This window comes from Aedes aegypti, chromosome 2 (genome assembly GCF_002204515.2).
Source record: "Aedes aegypti strain LVP_AGWG chromosome 2, AaegL5.0 Primary Assembly, whole genome shotgun sequence".
Classification (NCBI taxonomy): Eukaryota; Metazoa; Arthropoda; class Insecta; order Diptera; family Culicidae; genus Aedes; species Aedes aegypti.
In genome coordinates this window covers 25,739,453-25,760,111 of record NC_035108.1, presented here as the reverse complement: position 1 = coordinate 25,760,111, position 20,659 = coordinate 25,739,453, and the positions used below count along the sequence as shown (strand labels likewise).

The 20,659-nt window shown below is 40.7% G+C and overlaps 1 protein-coding gene across 5 annotated transcripts in view; it reads left to right on the top strand.

The window, feature by feature from the left end:
- The window catches only part of LOC110675397, a 194,015-nt gene extending 173,646 nt beyond the window's left edge, over positions 1-20,369 (top strand). For all 5 annotated transcript variants that reach the window (XM_021840316.1, XM_021840319.1, XM_021840320.1 and 2 more), the window contains 5 exons: positions 5,573-5,690; positions 5,757-6,029; positions 6,093-9,295; positions 9,368-9,600; positions 16,133-20,369. In XM_021840316.1, the coding sequence (XP_021696008.1) occupies positions 5,573-5,690; positions 5,757-6,029; positions 6,093-9,295; positions 9,368-9,600; positions 16,133-18,459 (6,154 nt within the window). In that variant the 3' untranslated portion in view covers positions 18,460-20,369. The remainder of the gene's footprint in view (positions 1-5,572; positions 5,691-5,756; positions 6,030-6,092; positions 9,296-9,367; positions 9,601-16,132) is intronic.
- The last annotated feature ends 290 nt before the right edge of the window (positions 20,370-20,659 follow it).

Sequence of the window (20,659 nt, the reverse complement as noted above, 5' to 3'; positions counted from 1 at the left end):
AGTACTGAAAAGTGCTACTTTTCGATACCGTTATTAGTGCTGAAAAGTAGCACTTTTCAGGACTGTTGCTTTTGGTAGGAAAAGTAGGCCGTTATGTAGTTCAGTTTATTGATAAAAAAGTAGGCTGATATGCAACGGAATTGCAAAAACGTATTTTTTACATTCACTCACACTCTACTTGTAATTTACGGGTGTTCCTTTGAAGACGTGGCTATGATGTGCATGACAAACAATGTCGAGCATAGTTTTCGGACAGTTTGCTGAGGTACAAAGATTCTATCTATGACCAAATGAGCCAAAGATCTAGGTTAAAATTCTATCAAAAAGCTTTAAGATAATATCTTGTTATTCGATTCATATCTTGCTCAGAAGATCGGAAGATGAGATGAAATGTAATGCCTGGATACATCTGGTGCGAGGACGAATCTTTTTCGATCGTTGTTTTTTGCTCTGGACTGCCCCTAACTGCAAAACAGTCACATTCGACATTTTTTACAAAATGGAGTTAATACCATGGAGAATCATCAAATGATAAATACTTTCGATCAACTTACTGAAATCTGTGAAATTGTTCTAGAAAATTCGAAAAAAATACCAAGTTGTTTTGTCATATTGGTAATTATAACCGCATAACAGTCACATTGAGATTATAAATTGGCCTCGTAATGTGATAGCAATGAAATTTCTATCAGAATTATTTTCTGACAATTCACCTAGTATGCGATATGAGTTGTACAAAATACCAGCCTCAAATAAGCAATTTTGAGTTCCTGGTAATTTTTAGAAATTTCAGTTTCCTCCCATACTGCCATAAAATGCACACTTGGTGTTCCATTTACTCAATGCCTACTTTTGTCGAATGTTACAAATATGCAGTTATGGGCAGTGGAGCTCATAGTAAGATAACTAAGATCAGAAGTAAACGAACTCATCTACCATCTCGAACATATCTCCCGTCTATCTAACGCTTACTGACAGATGACGAAATATGATGTGTAAAAATACTTTGTAGGCGACATTTAGAATATCTACTAAACGCTCGATAATTCTCATATTACATTTTGTCGCCTTTTTTGTAGATAAGGCACATAAATCCCTGCTTCCACTCCTCCGGTAGCTGTTATGTTTCCGAGATTCTTGCTATCATATGATACAGGCAATCGGCCTGGCTCTCCGGGTGCATCTTGATGAGTACCGCAGCCTGTGCCCTCAGTGTCGTTCAGGTATTCAATGTAGTGCTGGTACCACTTTTCGCTAGCCTAACGTCAATACGATAAAATGTTTCTATACGTACCTTTTTCACATTTAGGTTCGCTCCACGAAGCCATTGCGGAATGCGTTCTTGGGTGTGGTACAGAAGCCTAATTCTACTGGTACAGAAAGATAATCTTATACGATTTGAAGGGACCATAGAGTTATGGAGAATACCTGGAGAAACTGATTTCAATAATTACTCGGTTTTTATTTAAATTTTAATCAAGATTTGTTAAATCCGAGTAGCTAGCAAATAAGATCTCAGGAAATTAATGATAGTCAATGACTTTCAAATTTAAAAGACTTTACATACAGTTATTTCGATTGTTCCAGCAAATATCTCTTTTTTCGCTTCCTTTACCATATAAAATTTGGTTCATGGTGAATATATCTTAAAGCGTTGATTTTTTATGAATACTTTGTATGAAACACTTTCAGAACTTTCTATTTTGCACACTTTTGCTGAAGGCACCAAAGAGCTATCTCGATTATTTTTCAAGTTATGGACAATTTTCGTTTAGAAACATATTATTTTCAAAATTTTGTCACTCTTTTCAAACAAAAAACGTCCTAACAGTTTTTTCACCATACACAGAAAAAAAGCTAATCTTTCTAATGGTGACAAAAGATTGAAAATCCGTTTGCGCCTTTCGGAGATATCGGCATTTGAAAACAACCATTTTTTCGAAGAAAACTTCTGATAACACTGTAACCATAAGTGATAGAACAGTAGTTTTTTTTGTCAAAAAGTTGCGCAATCAAAAGTTCTAAAAGTGCTCGGAACAAAGTTTTTGCGAGAAATTATTGTATAAAAAGTTATCAAGAAAAAACTGATTTTTCAGTACCACCCTAACTTTTTTGTTAAAAAAAAATCACAACTCGCGAACCATAAGAGATAGAAATTTGGGTTTTTCGGCAAAGTTACTCCAAATCGGTTGTTCTAAAACATTGTAGAACATTGTGTAGTCTTAAATGCGTCAGCAAAAAAGTTTATGCGCTGATCTCGTAAACCATGTGGGCCACCCTAATTTCACATCACTGAAAAAAATGTCTGAAAAATATGGAGAAACTTTGCCGAAGACACCATATATCTAAAATTGACGGTTTAAGCGCAATCATTTTTGTCTTCCTAGATATGGCTTTGGGATCAATGTGCACTGTGCAGACTTTGGGGTTGAAGGCAATTGAAAACATTTTGACGATTAGGTTATTCACGCATGAATAAACTGATAGACAAAAAAAATCAATTCATGAATGAAGAAACGGGGTCTCCGGGGTCGTGGATCCCGCTGTTACCGTCAATGTTTGCATGTTGTGCTTTGACGGTAGCTTTTCGGTGGTCAGCAAAAACAGCATTTTTCGTTTCTTTTAGCCTTGGGCTTTTGGTGCATTATCCCGTCATCTATGTATGTATCCGGAAGCTAAGACCGACATTAAATTCTACTTCTTGTCCATAAGCCAAAGTCACATCCTCCGACTGAACTCGGGCTCACACTATAACGAAAGTTCACCGTTTTTGGAACTAGCAGCAAATTGCTTGACAAATCTTCTCAGTAACAATACTATTACTGGATGCATATACTTAATAATGTAATGAATGCAGCAATCAATAAATATAAAATAACTGTGAATTCTTGAATTTGACGCACGATCGTGTACTTAAATGCAATTAATATGCACAAAAACTTGCATCCAATCTTCAGTTACTTTTCGGTCTAGATAGTCCAATATTTTTCAATATTCACAATATTATGTTGTAGCAGTGGCGCGGGAAGTAGGTAGGACAGGTAGGACATGTACTACGCACAAACATACCTGGGTAGGACAGCCTATGTATTGTCCTACCCATGATTCAACAAAAAAAACAAGATCAGCAGAAAGTTTGAGAAATAAATTAAACTATTTATCATCTGTTCAATATATCAACATCGTACTTATTCTGATTGAAAATGGAAGACATTATATGGGTTTTAATTGTTTTCTCATATTTAGTGAAGTGTGACATGGCTTGTACATGACCCCCAAAAAGTGCTGGCTCGTGTGAAGAACGTTTGAGAATATCTATAGTGAAAATCATGGGAAACTAACTGTAGGAATTGTTACAAGAAATTTCTTTGACTATTAGAAAAATTGATGAAGCAATCCTCTCCGGCATTTCTGAAACAATCAATAGATGGTTTCCCAAAAAAAAAATCTACGCCCAACCCTGTATATGTTCTGGGACAAATTTCCGTCAGCATTCCTGGAAGTAATTCTTGAGAAGTTTCTGGAATATCCATAGAGAATTTTCAAAAGACTCTTGAAGAATATTTGGAAGAAGTACTGAATTAAACTAAGACCAGCCGCAGTGATGGTGTTAGCGATTTCTAAATGGGCTATCACTCTTGATAAAGTCTATCAAAGCATTGCAACACAAATTAACAGAACTTTTGCTGTCCTCATGCAAAATTGTACAGGCTCCAGTGACTTTAACACGTTCAACATGCTCTTCAAAAATTTCGTTCCATATTTCCCGAGGAAAAGCTTCAGGAATTGTCAAAGTGATTTTATTTAAAATATTTTCAAGGTCCTTCAGAGGAATCCAATCCTCTTTTTTTTAGATTTCTCTACCAATTCTTCCAGAAATACTACCAGCGATTTTTCAAAGGATGCTTAGGAGAATTTCTTCAGAAATTGTTCTAGGAAATCGATGAGAACTCCAAAGCTACTTTTACAAGTAATTTCCTCAGGTCTTACTTTGATTTTTACCCAAACTATCCTAGAATTTCCTACTGATATTTTTTCACTATTCCTTTAACCCAATTCTCCAGTTGTTACTCTAGGAGATCTTCAATGGATTTCTACATAATTTCATCCGAGGAAATCCACAAAGGTTGATTTCAAAGTTAAAAAAAATAGTTCATGTGGTTTCCTTCAATTATTGATCCACATTTCCACCCAGAAATCCAAAACTCTTTGCGGAGTTCTTTATACATTTTTTTTCTAGGAATTTCTCCAGCATTTCATTCAAGTATTACTCCTGCAGTTTTTCCAAAAATTTCTTCAAAACTTAAAAGAAAATCACAAGCAATCTTCAAAAGTTTATTTAAGTTTTTACACCAGAAAATATTACAGATTTTTTTCCAATAGTTCCTCCAATCATTTCCTGCACAAATTCTACTGAAACTTCGTCATAAATCCAATATTTCTTACAAAGATCCTTGCTGAATAAGGATGACTTTAAAGCATGCACAGGTTTTATCAGAGGTTACTTTAAGATTTTCTTTAGAAATTCTCTACGGATTCATATTTCTGAACAAATTTCTTGGCATTTTCCTGGAGACATTCCTGGAAGAATTCCTTTAAAATAAAGTTTTAAAACTTACTTTAGAAAATCTTAGTGTAGAAGACATCTCTAAAGCAATTGCAGACGGCATCTTGGCTAGATCAAATCATAAGAAATACCTTGAAATTTCTGAATGTGTTTCTGGGGAAGTTAAATTTTGATTGAATTTTAGAAGATGTTTTGCCCAGGAATCTTCGAATGTCTCAGAGAAAACGATGAATGAATCACTAGCTAGAATCATGGCGGGGTTAAAAACATTCTTAAACAAAACTTAAAGAATTTAATTTCAGGAGAAATTTCTTTTCTGTGGTACTCCTTGGGAAAATCCAGGTTGAATTCTTGAGGTATCCTAAACGGAATTCTTGGAGAAATTCTATGAGAAATAGTTAGTAAATGTACGCCTTTATAAATTTGCGGAGTAATATCTGAACATACCTGAAATAATTTTTGATGAAATTCTTAGAAAACATCATAAAAAACACATACACAACACGAGCAGTGGTAATGTTACGAGGAATTCTTAAGAAAATAGTGTTAGATCTTAAATAAATATGTGCTCTGAAGGTATGGAGAATCAAACTCTTATCTCATGGCTGCTATAAGGTTTCGTTTTGTTTTCTTGATTCCTGTTCGGTCTTTTTTTTACCTCTATTTGATTCCTTTTAGGTCTCTTTTTTTCAGACTAAAGGTCTATAATTTTCTATTTTTAAGGTCCTCAATAGCTACCAACCATGTAAAGACGAAATACTTTCTTCCTCTTAAAGTAATGACTGACACTGTTTGCGTCTAAACCCCTAAATATAGTAATTTTCAATTGCCAGCCTAACATACCATAGGGTTAACATTTTTCTTTGTTTCACTGTGCACAAAATATTTATTAAAGTTTGTCCTACCCATGCCTCAGAACGTGGACGCGCCTCTGTGTTGTAGAATTTAAACATGATTAAAACTTGGTGAACGTTTAACAAATTTATTTTTATCTTTTTTTTTCAGATCTCGAGCACACCGGTCAAAATTCCCGGACAAGGATATTGGACCTACTGTTGACGAAGACGGTTCCCTGGGATCTGATATCGAGGACAAAGAACTGAGCAATAGCGGATCAGATATCGTAAGTTCCTTTTTCCCATATACTCAAATTTTGATGCTTATCTCTACCGCACCAACTTGCTTCCAGATCAACCGAGGATCTCCGATGATGGACGACCGCGTGCATTCGCCACAGCTCCTGGTGGAGAAACCCTACAAACCCAAGTTTCACAATGCTGCCCTGTACGCTAAATTCGACGGTAACAAACTGGGAACGTCGGGCAAAACGGTTCCTACCACGCTTGTCGTGAATAGCAGCCAGCAGCACTACATTAGCAGCCTTGCTGGCGGCGGTAGTAATTACAGTAGTAACAACACATCGATGGTTAGTCATTCAGTTCCTTCAACGCCGCACTATTTGGTAATTTCATTCTATGCCCAGCAATTTCAATTGAGTTTTACTAAACTGTTTGTTTTTCTTTAGAACGGTCAAAATGTTGAATCGCTCGAGCAACACATTTCCAAGCTGATATCGGACAACGAAGCGATCGTGGAAGTGGTGGAGTTGCCACTTCAGAAAAAGTACCACAAAATAACTGGTATCACGCGAGGCATTTCGGTTAATAACAGTACTAGCAGTAGTAGCAGTAGTTCAGCAGGTCTGGATTCTCCAAGTTCAAAATTGGCCAATGCATTGCTGCAGAAGAGAAACAGCGAGGAACTGCAACAACAGCAACTGCTGATGCTTCAGCAACAGCATCAGATGCAGCAGCAACAACTACAAATGCAACAGCAACAGCAGCAAGTTCAGCCGTACCCCCAAAATGAACCTACCAAACCGAAGGCGATGGTGGCGCAAATTCCCTATGTGCAGAACCATCACCCTCCGGTGGGAACGATGGAAGTGATGCATCAACCACCACCCCAACAGCAACAGCCCCAGATGGTGGCACGTCCCATGAGTGCCAATGAACTGCAACCACAACTAGTGCAATATCAGCTACCGTTAAATTTAAGTAAACCCGTTCCAAGCGAGCCACCACCTGGGCCTGCTGTTGAGGTTCAAGTAGTACCAGAACCCTCGCGTAAACGGCCACCGAGCGAGAGCCCGCGATACAGTCGGGAACAATCACCTGCTTCGTCTTCCTCTGTGCAATACCAAGCGCCTCCATCAACGTCTGCCGTCTACGGTCAGCAGCAAGTCGCCCCACCGAGTCAGCCAGCTCCTCCAGCTTCGCAAACGGTTCCTGTGAACGATCATCCTCAGAATCCGGAACGTTCGATTATCAAAGACCTTCTGTTGAACTCGCGGGAATTTGGTGTGGTGCAGAATCCGGAGAACGAAAACATCGAAAACCTGTTCACCTGCAAGTCCTGCAATACCAGCTTTCGCGATGCGGAAATTCTCAAATACCATACCATCTGTTTCTGCAAAGGCAACAGTAGTAGTTTGAATAGTCCTGATAGTGCCCCAATGAGCCCGATTGGCTCGCCATCGTCGCACTATATGCGATCGAATCGATTCAACCCGAACAGTTTGAAAAACCTCGCACGTGGCTTGTTGATGCCTCCTTCGAGAAATCCAGCAACTCTTTCGAAATTGGCCAAATCGCAACTGAGGCAGCCTCGATCTAGGCCGGAAAACATATCGCTGGCACCGAAAGAAGGAAGCAGTAGTAGATCAAGCAGTGTAACCAGTACCTCAACGAGCCATACACCGGAAGTGCAGGTTACACCACCGGTCGTTGCGAAAATCGTAGACACGGTACAAAACCCACTGCCTTCGCCAGGACCACTTCTAGGCAATACTCGGCTGGTGGATTTCCAGAGCAGTAAAAGTGATACGTTCAGCAGTAAAAGCGCGCCAGAACAGAATGTAATTGTTTCTCATGTGTCTAGTGAAGATACGCCCTCGCGGAAAAGACACATTGTTACGCAAGATGCTGAGATACGGCGGCCACAACATCCTAGTTTGCAGTTATACGGAGGAGATTTGGAAGTGATAGAACGCCAGGAGCAAATGATTCCGCATAGGTATTCGTCTGGAGGAACCGTTACGCAGTTTTCTCCAGATGCAGACAGCGAAATGAATGATTCTTCTATGAGAGCCCGATCCAGCATGCATTCGGGAGGAACGGTTGTTCAAGTGCCAAAAGCGAGTCGTGGTGCATCTCCCATTCCGATGAATCCCACCACGCCCAAGTTGGTAGTGACAATCACTCCGACACTAACGCCATCCCTGACGACGCCAAACTTTTTCCCTAACAGCCAACATCATACACCTTCCGAGAGACCCAACAGCAATCCAAATTCTTCCACTGTGCAATCCATCGGTCACTTTCAGTTCCCGCCAATTAATTCAATTACGGCTTACAATCCATTGACGCTGCCGCAGGTGTCACCGGGTCAAGCATCGCAAATCATGCATGGCGGCAAAATGATACCATACGTACAAGGAATACCCGGCCCCAATTCAATGATACCTTCGAATGAATCACAAATGCGAGGTCGGCCTCGGTTGGCACCTAGCCCAATTAGCATCAAAACGCCGCCAATTCCTCCAATGGCATCAAACTATAAAAGTTTCGATCCGGAGGATGTTGTTCGGAATAAGAAACCCGTTCTGGCTGTGCCACCGGTTAAGAATGGCATGTTCAAAGAAATCTGGTCTCCGGCCAAGCAGGAAATCAACGCAACCCCGAAGAAAAGCTTTAATTTTACAAGGATTGCTGACAACATCAGCCCTCGTAAGAAAGAAACCATTGAACCGGTGAAGAAGGAGGAGATTAGATACTTTAACTTCGAAAACTTTATCTCGTCGGATATCATAATCAAACCGAACACTCCAACAGAAAGTGTGAAATCTGAACCGATCGAAACAAAACCGATGGATGTTCCACCACCTCCGCCGGTGGTACAGAAACCGAAGTTCTTGAGACCCAACTCACTGCCATTGAAGCCTGGTACTTTTACACCGAAACGCCACCACGGTATTACACCAACGCACAATACGATGCCGCTAATATCGCCGGAAACCCCACGGCCTTCCAAGTCCTGCCGAGAGTTGTATTTCAATGGTCACGCCTACACCAACATCGGTCTCAAATCGAGCACGAAGCCTTTCTACTGCACCGTTAACAAGACTCAGCCATTCTACGTCCAGACCCAAAAGCAATTGTCGATGTACAGCAATTGGCAGGTTCATCCGGAGAATGACCCGCACCCACTTGGATTCAAACCGATCCAGGTGATGGCCTTGTACAACAGTAGCCAGCAGGGTGACCACAGCTACTCGATCGCTACCAAACCTCTTACGTTGACGGTGGTCAATTCGAGCACAGCAAACCAGCCCATCTCGAGCGCAATCGAGGTCAAGAGCAGTTTCCCTAGCTATTCGATCCCACAGGTCACTTCACCGGCGCCAAAGTCCGGTGGATTCTATCCGTATCTTCCGGAAAAGAGTGCCGCCTCGAATGATAGTATTCCGCCGAGAAGCGATTCAACGGAACGGACTCTGTCCGGGGGATTCGAAAGCACCGAGGAGTACACGTACGTGCGAGGTCGCGGCCGAGGAAAGTACGTTTGCAAAGAATGTGGCATCCGGTGCAAGAAACCGTCGATGCTGAAGAAGCACATACGTACTCACACGGATGTTCGGCCTTACTCGTGTCAGCATTGTAGTTTCCAGTAAGTTTGCTTGAATAAGTTTAGGACAATGGTTCGTGGAAGACTAACTGTTCCGCAATCTTTTTCTTCCAGCTTCAAAACGAAGGGAAATCTGACGAAACACATGAAGTCGAAGAGTCACTTTAAAAAGTGTACCGAGCTGGGGCTTAATCCCATTCCGACCAGTGTGGACGACGACGGCGGGGATATCGACATCGAAAACGACCAGCAGTCGATTTCGAGCGAGCAGACGTCGACAATCCCGTTCGATTCGGATAGCGATCCGGACAGCGACGGAGACGAGAGCGATGATAGTGCCGATTACAGTAAGTAGTATATTGATTTGAGAGAATGAAAACAGCTTACATACCCGTATTGTGAAGGTCCATCTTTATCGGTTTTGGGATGCATTTATCCGGTTGCAGCAAACGTTAATGGTTCCCAAATATTCTGCCACTGCGTACAGTGAGCGTATTCGTGATTTTCCACGAAGTCGTTCACATCTTTGCTTCTTGCTTATCATACTAAGCAATTCTCTCTTTGAAATTTGCACTAAGGGATGTCAGTGGGCTGTCTATCGTACCTTATACGCTATATTCGCTTTTCATACGATTAATATAACAAGACTACCTCAGCACTAACACCACTAGGCCTATAGAGGTAGTACCAGTAACCATGTACTTCGTTTGTAACCATGATGCTCGACGCATCCCTCTTCATAGGTACGAAGGCCTCCTCCATAGACCTGCGATCGATTCCAATGAAGTCGATATCGTCCGTAAATCTTCTATCCATGTCCTCGAGTGTAGCGTCACACGTATCAGACTGATTAGTTTCGCCGTAAAACATTGTCAACCAAAGCTCAATGCATTTCACTGAATAATTCGTTTCCTAGATGTCAATGAACAGATGGTAAGTCTGCAAGTTGTACTCCCGGAATTTATCTAAGATTATTCACAAGGTGATCTGGCTTATTGCCAGCTTATAGAAACCTGGTATTCGTCGAAGAAGTACTCATCAAGCGGTCTCAGTCTTTTGAAGTGTGAGGAAAGGTGAGCATCGCAACAAGTAAGAGAGAGTACCTGAAAAAATCCTCGCATTTTTTATTTTTGCACTCTCACTTAACTGGCTTGAGATCGGTGTTGAAAATTGTGAGTTCAGTTTTTTCTCCTCAGAAAAACGGCAGAATCGACTCATTTTTGCATTGTAGATTTTATCAAGCCTACCTACAAGCTGTCAATATGTAAAATCCCAAAAATAAAGTGAGCGTTGCAAGCATACGTTCTGGAGGAGACTTGTATCAGCGATGTACAGAGCCCCCTTAATTATTTTTAATGCTTTAGGGCTAGGTTTAGACTAGGCCAAGAGGCTTTGGGCCCCCACATTTGAAAGACCTTCGCAGATATTTGTTTTATAGATTATTTTCCTTGTTGTCGTTCAATCGATTGCATGCATGAGAGAACTAAACGTTCTCATAAATATATGCGGCCCCGATGTAGATACTTAAGTAGGCTCATATACCTATATTTACTCCATGAGTCTTAACTTACAATTAAAACTACTCAAGTTTGTAGGCGTCCAAAAATCTGGAGCATTGGTGAACTTTAAGCTTGTACAAATTTTCTTATGATACGATACAAGTTAATATTTATCATTTTTTTTAAATTATTTTTTTCTTTTGCACAAGAGAAAACAGTAATGTTACGCTGTTCATGATTTTAGGTTGTTCTTAGGGTTGTTGTTCCATGGGGTTATTTAACTTTGAAAACGTTAATACTCTGATAGAACTAAACCGAACAATAAATCCTTTTTCTCCTTCAAAATTATTGAATCTGTGAAGGACGTTGGGACATGATAGAAACATAATTTTAGATTAAGTCTCATCTTAAAATCGACCCTTTATAGACAACTACAGCTTCTTATCCAGCGTTTCTTCTATAATGATATGTTGAAATTTGAACCAATTATAACATAGCTATTACCGTGACTTGCTCTAATTTCGTGTCTTGCCTAATACCGTATATTTGGGAATGATGTGCATTTTTAGCATGTTAGAATCAGTGCTGGGAATGGTAATAGTAGTAGGATTGAATTTCGCGAAAATCACGTGGCTCTCTCACTACAGTAGTTTAAAATCGTGAATCTTATCAAGTAGCCTGTATTGGGTACAGGATTTTCTCAGTAGTGTCATTGAAGGCTCTTAATGCGGGAAATGCAACGGGTGTTTTGTGATTTTCAAGGCTTTTTGCCTACAGCAGCGATGGGCATGAGTTTCACTGGCTTCGCTGACTGTGAATGGCTTTGTTTGACTACTGTAGAGTGAATTTCAGATTTTTTCCCAACCCTGGTTAGAATACAATCGTCTGGTGCCAACACACGGTATTAGGGCACAGTTGCTTCTGAGTTCCAAATACCGTGTTTCAGCTATAATTCCAAAATTGCTGAGTGATATATATATATATTTTTTTCCTCGAATCAATCACACAAACCTCAAGACGTTGTATAATACAAAAGTTTTAATTATGATGCGCTTCCGTCGTTCAACTGTGACTATGGTTAAAAATTTCAAAACAGTGCAAATCTTATTTTCGCGCAAAATATAAAAAAGTCTACTATATGAAACTTAAGAAATTTGAAAATACTCATACACTTTTTTTTAACCTCACGGTAATGGGGCATGTCACGGTAATAATATAATCGTTCCTATATGGACATCAATTCATTATGGGATTTTTAAAGAAATTGCCAAGGAGATTTCGAAAAATTCGACCCGGATTTTTTCAAAAGATTGTTCAAGAATTTATCAAGGGGTCAACCAAGAATTCCACTGAGGAGAGCTCTGAGCATTTTTCGCTTAAAACCTCTGAAGGGATTTCTTGGCGTATCCTTGGCCAAGAAATTCCGTGGTTCTCCAAGTATTCCTTTACCAATATCTCTATTTTTCCACGTTTTTTACTTATCTAAAATATGTCCCTTGAGATTTATATGGGAATTTCTTTCTAGTATTATCTTAGAAGTTTTCGAGAATTCCTCGAATAATTGGATTTTTTTTATTACTACAAGGAGTTCAACTGGTCCAATGGTCAACTCCACGTTTTGCTCTGTCGCCTCCGATGTACAGTGAAACCTCCATGAGTCGATATTGAAGGGACCATCGACTCATGGAAATATCGACTCATAGAACAATTTCCAAAATTATTTATGTATGTGTTCGTTATTGAAAGATTAGGCAAGACACATTTTATATCAATAAAAGTATTAGTTAATCATAATCATTTAATATGATTAATTTGAAAGAATAGTTGTATTGCATTTTTCACTTTAAAAACACACAATCTGCAATGTGATATCAACAAAAAAGTACTAAAACTGGTGTGAATTAAAAGCATTAGATTTGTGGTTTTATGTTATTTATTACTATTAATTTATTATTCGATATTCAAAGTAAATAACAAATTAAAGTTGTTGATGGGAAATGTATCGATTGGAAAGAAACTGCTCAACTTTGAAAAAATGTTCAAACATTTCGATTGGAACATTATCTGTTGAGTGTAATAGTGACTCCATTGTTTTTAAAGTCGATTCTACAGCTGCTGCAGTAATCTCGAGTTGTGGTTCTGTAGACTCCACGTTGTCAAATGTGGTTGACAAAACATCTTCGGGCTCATCGTGTGCGAGGTCTTCTCCAGTAACAAATTCGAGAATGTCATCATCAGTCATCATCTCGCTGCATATGACATTCCTATCATCACAATAGTCAGAAAACGATACCACAGGATCAACAGGAAACAGCTCGTCTTCTGCAAGTGCCAAATCTTGCTGATTTCGTATCGCTTATCTTCTAACAAGTTCTGCTAATGGAATGTCATCTTCGTCTTCTAAGACGAAACCAGCCATTCGGAAGCAGTTCTGGATGGTTTCTGCTTTAACTTTGACGCTCCATACCTTGGACACAAGTTTGATAGCATCCAAAACGGTTATATCTTGATGTTCCTGTAAAAAGTTAATTGAAGAAGATAATATTTATAATTACTTTTATTTAACACCAATATATACCTGATCTATTTCCATTGAATGGATTCGTTCTTTAACCAGCTCATATCTGTAATAATGTTTCAAAGATTTGATAATTCCCAAATCCAGAGGTTGCAAAATAGAAGTTGCGTTTGGAGGGAAAAATACAAGTTTGATCGACTTCAATTTGTCCTGAAGGATCTTCGGATGCGCCGTACAGTTGTCCACAAACATCAAAATTTTCCGGTTCTCATCGCTCATTCGCTGATCCAACTTCAACATCCATTTTTCAAATAGCAATGACGTCATCCAGGCTTTTGAGTTTGCTTCATATTCAACAGGCAGGGACTTAACATTCTTGAAGCATCGAGGTTTCCGACTTTTCCCAATAACTAGCAGAGGAAGCTTGTCACTTCCGTCCATGTTAGCAGCACAAAGAATGGTGAGTCTTTGCTTCGAATACTTTCCGCCATGGCAAGATTCCGACTTGAACGCGTATGTTCTATCTGGCAGGCACTTGTAGAATAAGCCGGTCTCATCCGCATTATAAATGTCCTTCGGTTCATACTCTTGAATGAAACCTGGCAAAACGTTGGTCATCCAGTTTCCAGCCATTGTAGAGTCAACCGCAGCGCTTTCTCCACAAACTTTTTTAAACGATATGTTATTTCGTTTTAAAAATTTGAAGAGCCAGCCGCTGCTACCCTGGAATTCAGGGACACCAAGCTTTTTCGCTAGCTGGCACGCCTTCTCGCGAATAATCAATCCCGACAACGGAATACTATTTTCCCTGGCTTGAAGACCTGAAGTGCCCGTTCCAGTCGCTCGTCAACCGGTGCCTTCGCTCGTTTGACTTGGAGATTTTCATTTTGATGCTTCCTCAATCGCCATTTCTCCCGGTTTTTCAGAATCGTTGAAACGGTACTTTGAGGTACCTGGAATCTCTTCGCAATTTCTGTTACCTTTGCACCACTTGCCTCGTACTCGTCAATTATGGTGTTCCGTTGTGCAACGGTTAGCACCTTGATTTTCCGTTCCTCATCTTTTTCCATTTGCGAAGCGAATGTGTCACGATCTTCACGATTCAGGAATCAAATATTGAATAACATCGAGTCATAGAAACCAAACACAGTCATGGCAATCTGGTGGGACCATCGAGCAAAGGAGGCATTGAGTAAAGGAAATATCGACTACTGGGGGCAAAAGTGTATGGAAAATCAAAGGGACTGAAAAGATCATCGAGTAATGGAAACTATCGACTCATGGAACATCGACTCATGGAAGTTTGACTATAGTAGTTTTGGTACTTGACCCTACGGGACTTGCTACGGGACCCACCGCTCGCAATTCACGTTGTCCGGTTTTAAGCCAGCGTTTTTTTTTTCTGGATAACAGTCGCCCAAACGCGCGGGTTAAAGTTTCTACGTCAGTTTGCTTTCATCCACTGTCGCGAACGGCTGCAGTACAACTAGTCTCTTTTTGTAACTGTTAAAAATGCGCTTCGATATGGTTGAAATCAAGAACATTTTGAGGTTCGCCTTTCCTCCGGAATCTGCGCGGCCATCATATGACGAAATCGCGGAATTTGTGAATCGTCAAATTGGATACTCTGAACAGACGAGCAGAAAATCACAGCGTTTACCTAAAATTCAAGAGCCAAACACTGCCCATAACTGCATGTTTGTAACATTCGACAAAAGTAGGCATTGAGTAAATGACTCGATATCGACTCATGGAACCATACTAAAATCAAAAATTCAGGGTTACTATGATGGTCCCAATAAATAGCTTTCCAAGGGATTTGTTTCCACGACTCGATATTTCCATGAGTCGATGGTCCCTTCAGATATCGACTCATGGAGATTTGACTGTAGGCAATATGCAGGGATTGCAAAGATTAGATCGAAAGACGAAACGGAACTGCAGAAAAAAACGTTACTTGGAGGCCAAGTCGTCAAGGAGTGTAAGCTCTTCCCGACTATCTACTATCGGTTCAAAGTCCGATACATCAGATTAGTTCACTTGTTAGTTTGATAACAGTTTTTTTTAATTAAATTGTATAAAACAATATAATTTAAAAGATCATCGGCTCCGTGAAGTGTTAAACACGCATGAGCCTAATAAATAAACAATTAGAAAAACAAGTTTCTACGTGACAAAGTCCGACTTTCCAATCGTTCTTTCTATCCTCTGCCGTGTCTGTTGCCGAAAAGTAAATTCGTTTGCTCTACTTTTGCTTTTATTAGTTGGTGAAGAATCTTCTATAGGCCACCTAACCAGGGTCGCGCTACTTAGGGTAACTCGGTGTAATACGCCCCAACGAGGCAATAGGCCCCTCTACATTTTCACGGGATTTAGGCTTCTTTTAAACGTGAATATGATTACATATCTTAAATATTCGCGATAAAATGATGTTGCGCATATATGTTCTTTGAACAGTATAAACAATCAATCGAAATTCAAAAAATATTGAAAATCAGGTTTTTGGTTTAAAATTTTGCTTTTGATAAGCAAGCCTTAGTGTGAATGAAGTCCATTCTTTACTATTGTACTTAATACAAAAACTTTTACCGGAAGACGACTGCTAATGAATCGTTTTAAGATTAGCAGATGGTGAAATTCTCGTTGGAAACATTTCTAAAGAGATGTGGAACTTGTTGCTATGGGAGGGGCCTATTGCCAGGGTTGTTTTAAAACGTTTTTCCTTAATAGAGGGGGCCTTCTCAGTGCGATCACAATCCATTTTCTCTTTACATGATTTACATCCATCACAACCATCCACCTATACCAGGGCTTTGGACCACCATGCGCTAGCTTATTAAAACCATCCTTTCCATCTTCCAGGTGAACCCAAGGGAGGTCGATTACCGGAGCATGAAGCAGCGCACATGTTGCTCTCACTATCGATGACACCACCTACAGCATCCCAGGCCACGAAGAGCTATCCCAGCCCGGTGTCTTTCGGAAGCGCAAATCAACCCATCGAACGTGGTCGGCTTCCTTACGCACCGACAGTCTCTCCGGGTTTATCAATGTCACCGCAACAACAACCGCCAATTCAACCACAACCTGCCCAAAAGCATCTACTAATGCAGACGCAACCGGAGTCCTCTAGTCAGCCCCATCGTCGCATCATAACGTTCGGAAACACCCCCAAAATGGAGTTCAATCTTCTGAAACATGAGCAGTACTACTCCGATCCGAACATCAACAAAAAGAAACGCGAGTATAACCCTTCAGTCGAAGAGGACGATGGAGCCATGCCAATAGACTTGACTAAGAAACCCAAGGAATCGCCTCCGTTGCATCAAGCTTCCTATCCCATGTACCACCAATATACTGACCATCAATCACCCAATACAGTGCCAAAGCAACCCCTTTCCGACCACCCTCCATCTAATCTCAGATCGCAAGTCATTGTACGGGTATCGGACGTGGTCACTCCCATAACCGGCGCGGCCAATCTCCTAACTACCCTCGTCTCCAACACGGACAAGATTCCGTTGCCACTGATCACAAATGGCAGCAAGGAATTGGCCGACGACAATGTCTACTTCCAAGAGTACATCAAACAACGTGCCCTTCTAGATAGCAAGATGAAACTGAGCCAGATGAAGAGCATCAACAACAATCAGTATGAAGCGCAAGAAAACCATCCTCCAATGGAAGCCCTGGTTGCGCAGAAAAAAACTCCTTTGACGATAGCCAAGCCCGTCCCGTTGAAAGTCACCGACAAACCCTATCGGATATTCAACGGAAAGAACGAAATGCTGCCGAAGGCTGTAGTTGAACCGGCCAATCGAATCGAAATACTGCCAATCATGAATGACCCACCTCAAGAGCCGCCGGCACCGAAAGAAGCCGTTAGGGTAGACAGTACTGACGCCTGCGTAGAGCCTGTAAGTACCTCGCGTATGGAGACCTTGGCAGAAGTTGCTGCCGTAAGTGTCAAGCTGGACGCTGGTGCAGATTCGATGCGGGCTCGAAGTAACAGCGTGATCTCAAACGAAGCATCGAATACGCAACCTTCCACTTCAACACCTGCCGCTGCTTCCAGCAAGGAAAGCGCCAAGAGTGTTGCCTCCGAGTACCTGAAACTGACCAAGTCGGTCACGATGCGCAAACGGGAAGATAGCGAAAGCGGCACGGCTTCAGATCAGGAGACAGTAGCCGAGAACAGCATAATTCCACCGTCTATAGTGCCGTCAATCGTTCCACCGGTTGTTGTAGTTCCTCCCGTGGCCAATCCAGCAAGCGCGGAGCATGGTGGAATTGTTGCTCGAACGGTGATTGTCGGCGAAGATGGCTTTAGAAAATCAGCCAGTAGTGAATTCTCTTCTATAAACCCGTTCCAAGAAGACGGGGGACGTCCGGTTTGTGAAGTGTGCCACAAAAAGTTCCACAAAATATCTCAACTGAAAATCCACATGAACATTCACTACATGGAGCGGAAGTTCCGATGCGAACCGTGTGGAACCAGTTTCCGGTCGCAAGGTTTATTCCAGAAGCACGAAAGATCTGCCACCCATCGGAACAAGGTTTCGATGACGACCACTTTCGGGATTGCGACGGATTCGAATCCACGGCCGTTCTACTGTAAGGACTGCGAAGTCGGCTTCCGGATACATGGACACTTGGCGAAGCACTTGCGCTCGAAAATGCACGTACTCAAACTGGAATGCCTGGGCAAGCTGCCTTTCGGAACGTACACCGAAATCGAACGGTCCGGAACAAATCTCACGGAGATTGATACCACGGATTGTGAGAACTCCTTATCCAGTTTGAAGCGATTGGCGGTCCGATTGAATGTGAAGATTTCGGGCAATGTAATTCCTGGCGGGGGAGGGTCCGATGCTGCCCCGAGTGGCAATGAAACCGATAGCTGTGATGACAATCAGTACGAAAATGACAACGAATCGAATGGCGAGGGGGACAATCCGAACCACCGAGGAACCGAGGAGGAAGAGGACGAGAACGACGATTGCGAAACCAACGATCAGCAGGGAAACAATAACTGCTTGAAACGAAGGTTGGACAGCGAAAGTGGCGGAGCGTTGAATAGCGACGGTGATAGCGATCTGAAACGGCCTCGGTTTCAGGGGCCATCGGTGGAGCAACAGCAGCATGGAAGCCTGGTTGTGCCTGCAGGACCGGCAGCGGAAGGCACGTAGCGAAGGGGTTTATTCGGAATAATCTAGAAACGTGTGAGTGCCAATTTGGTGACATCCGGGGATAGTTCTGTTCGGGAGAGATGGAGATGTGTAATTTGTTGAGAAAGGTTGAAATTGATTACACACTCTTCTACTCACCGACAGAACAATCTCTCAACGGTTACAACAGTTACTGTAACCGTTGTAGAGCACCGATTAAACAAGCGATAAAACGAAACTAAACCAGACAACAAAGTGCCAACAAGTGGAAACGCGAATAAAAAAAGCCGTTTCATTTACTGATCTTCTACACTGTATAGGTTGTAGCGAATGCTATAGATTAGCAACGGAATTCAGTGCTAGGCGCAAACGTATCCTAAATAGTGAGAGTTAGCGGTAGACTTTTACCTAATTTTTCTAATTAGTCCGTTATTTGTACAGAAGGAATAAGAATCTTTTTTTTTTGCCGCACGCGTTTTTAGTTCTATAAGAGCCTAATCTTTGACGATGATGAGCGCATTAGTGATATTTTAGATTCGTTTCAACAGCAAATAGCTTTAATTATGGTTTTAGTTCTTACATGGCTGGCTTGCGACAGCTCGCATCTTTTTCTGTGGATTATGTGGCAATTTAGAGAGCAAAGTGTTTTTTTTTCTAGTATGATAAGAGGAAGCAACCAACCGTAATGTGATCATTTATTTGTTAGTGATGTGCATGTAGAATTTATGAGACGTAAATACTCGTGTGTGTGGATGGTAGAATCCATTACAGTGGAGTGAATATGATTCGCAATATTACACATCAATTAACTGAGAGTATTGCTTTGTTATTTTGCGTTAGGCTTGGCAGCCATTTTCTGTTCGATGATAGAATCAAAAGAATTTATGGATAACGTTTAAATCTACCACCTATTACAACTATTCGGATGTATTTTATAAACAATATATTTCAATTTTTGTATAAAACGGAAACTAAAAGCTAGAATCGCTGACAGAATCACAGAATATAACTAATAAATTTTGTATTAGTTCTTCTACAAGCGATTCATGATCGTTATTATCTCCCCAGTATATGAATGTATGAAATAAATATATATATTTATATATACCGAAGCATTGAAATCGCTTTGAAATATCCATATATTTGTAAAGTCACTTTTTCTTGCGATATGCAACGTGGACTCCAATAGGCGGTAGTATTTTTATAGTATCGTCTATAATATTGTAACAATATCCTTCACTCTAACATCAATATTCGTACTAGAAGCCGGAAGTGAAAGTATGTACTTTTGCATATCATTTTAACAAAAAAACGTAAAACAGAGAAACTAAATCAAAGACCACGTGACAAAGAAAAGAACATTTATCTACCCAATCGTTTACCTTATGGACAAATATTTTCGATGGATTTACAATTCGAGTGGAAATCGCGTGACTGATTTTCCGCTAAGAAAATTCACTTAAAATACCACCAACTAAAGCAGTTTGATTTCTTCCCTATCGATTAAAATAAAATAACCTATATCTGTAATCCCATCGAAAACGACAGGATCGAAGGGATCATTGCAACATACCTGAGGAGATTCGATTGCCCTCGCGGCGACTTGTGCTGGAGGAAGAGGGCCAAATGTGTGCATATTGTATTTCATTTAATTGATGACGAACGACGGTGGTAACAAAAAACCGACACAGATGAAGATGGAACCTACAAATATATTTATTATATATTTTTTGTATAGTTGTATAATCAGAGAGGTAGCGAATGAACGTGGAATGCAGTATGCGAGTGAATTGAAATTATATGGGATAAATTAGGCTAACTAGTGAACATTTTGTAAGAGTCCTCGTAAAGAGAAACAAAACATCGGTTAGTGTTAAGCCACCAAACAGTGAAAATAGAAATGATCAAAATGCATGTGAAATAATTAAAAATGAAACGTTTTTTTAGTTTGTTTCTACCTATAAATCCGAAAATATCCTTTTAACTCCAGCAGCAAGCAAAAACTGTAAGACAAATGAAATAAGCTACCATGCGTCTCCATCGCCGAGATTCCGTCGTTGTGTTTCGCGGTAAGAGTGCTTGTACTCTTATATAAAACTAGAGTCTAGACATTTCGCAGTAAACCATTCCGCGGTCACCCATTTCGCGGTTTGTATTATTTTGCGGTTAGTTCCATTTCGCGGTATGCCATTTTGCGGTCTATACCATTTCGCGGTGTGGT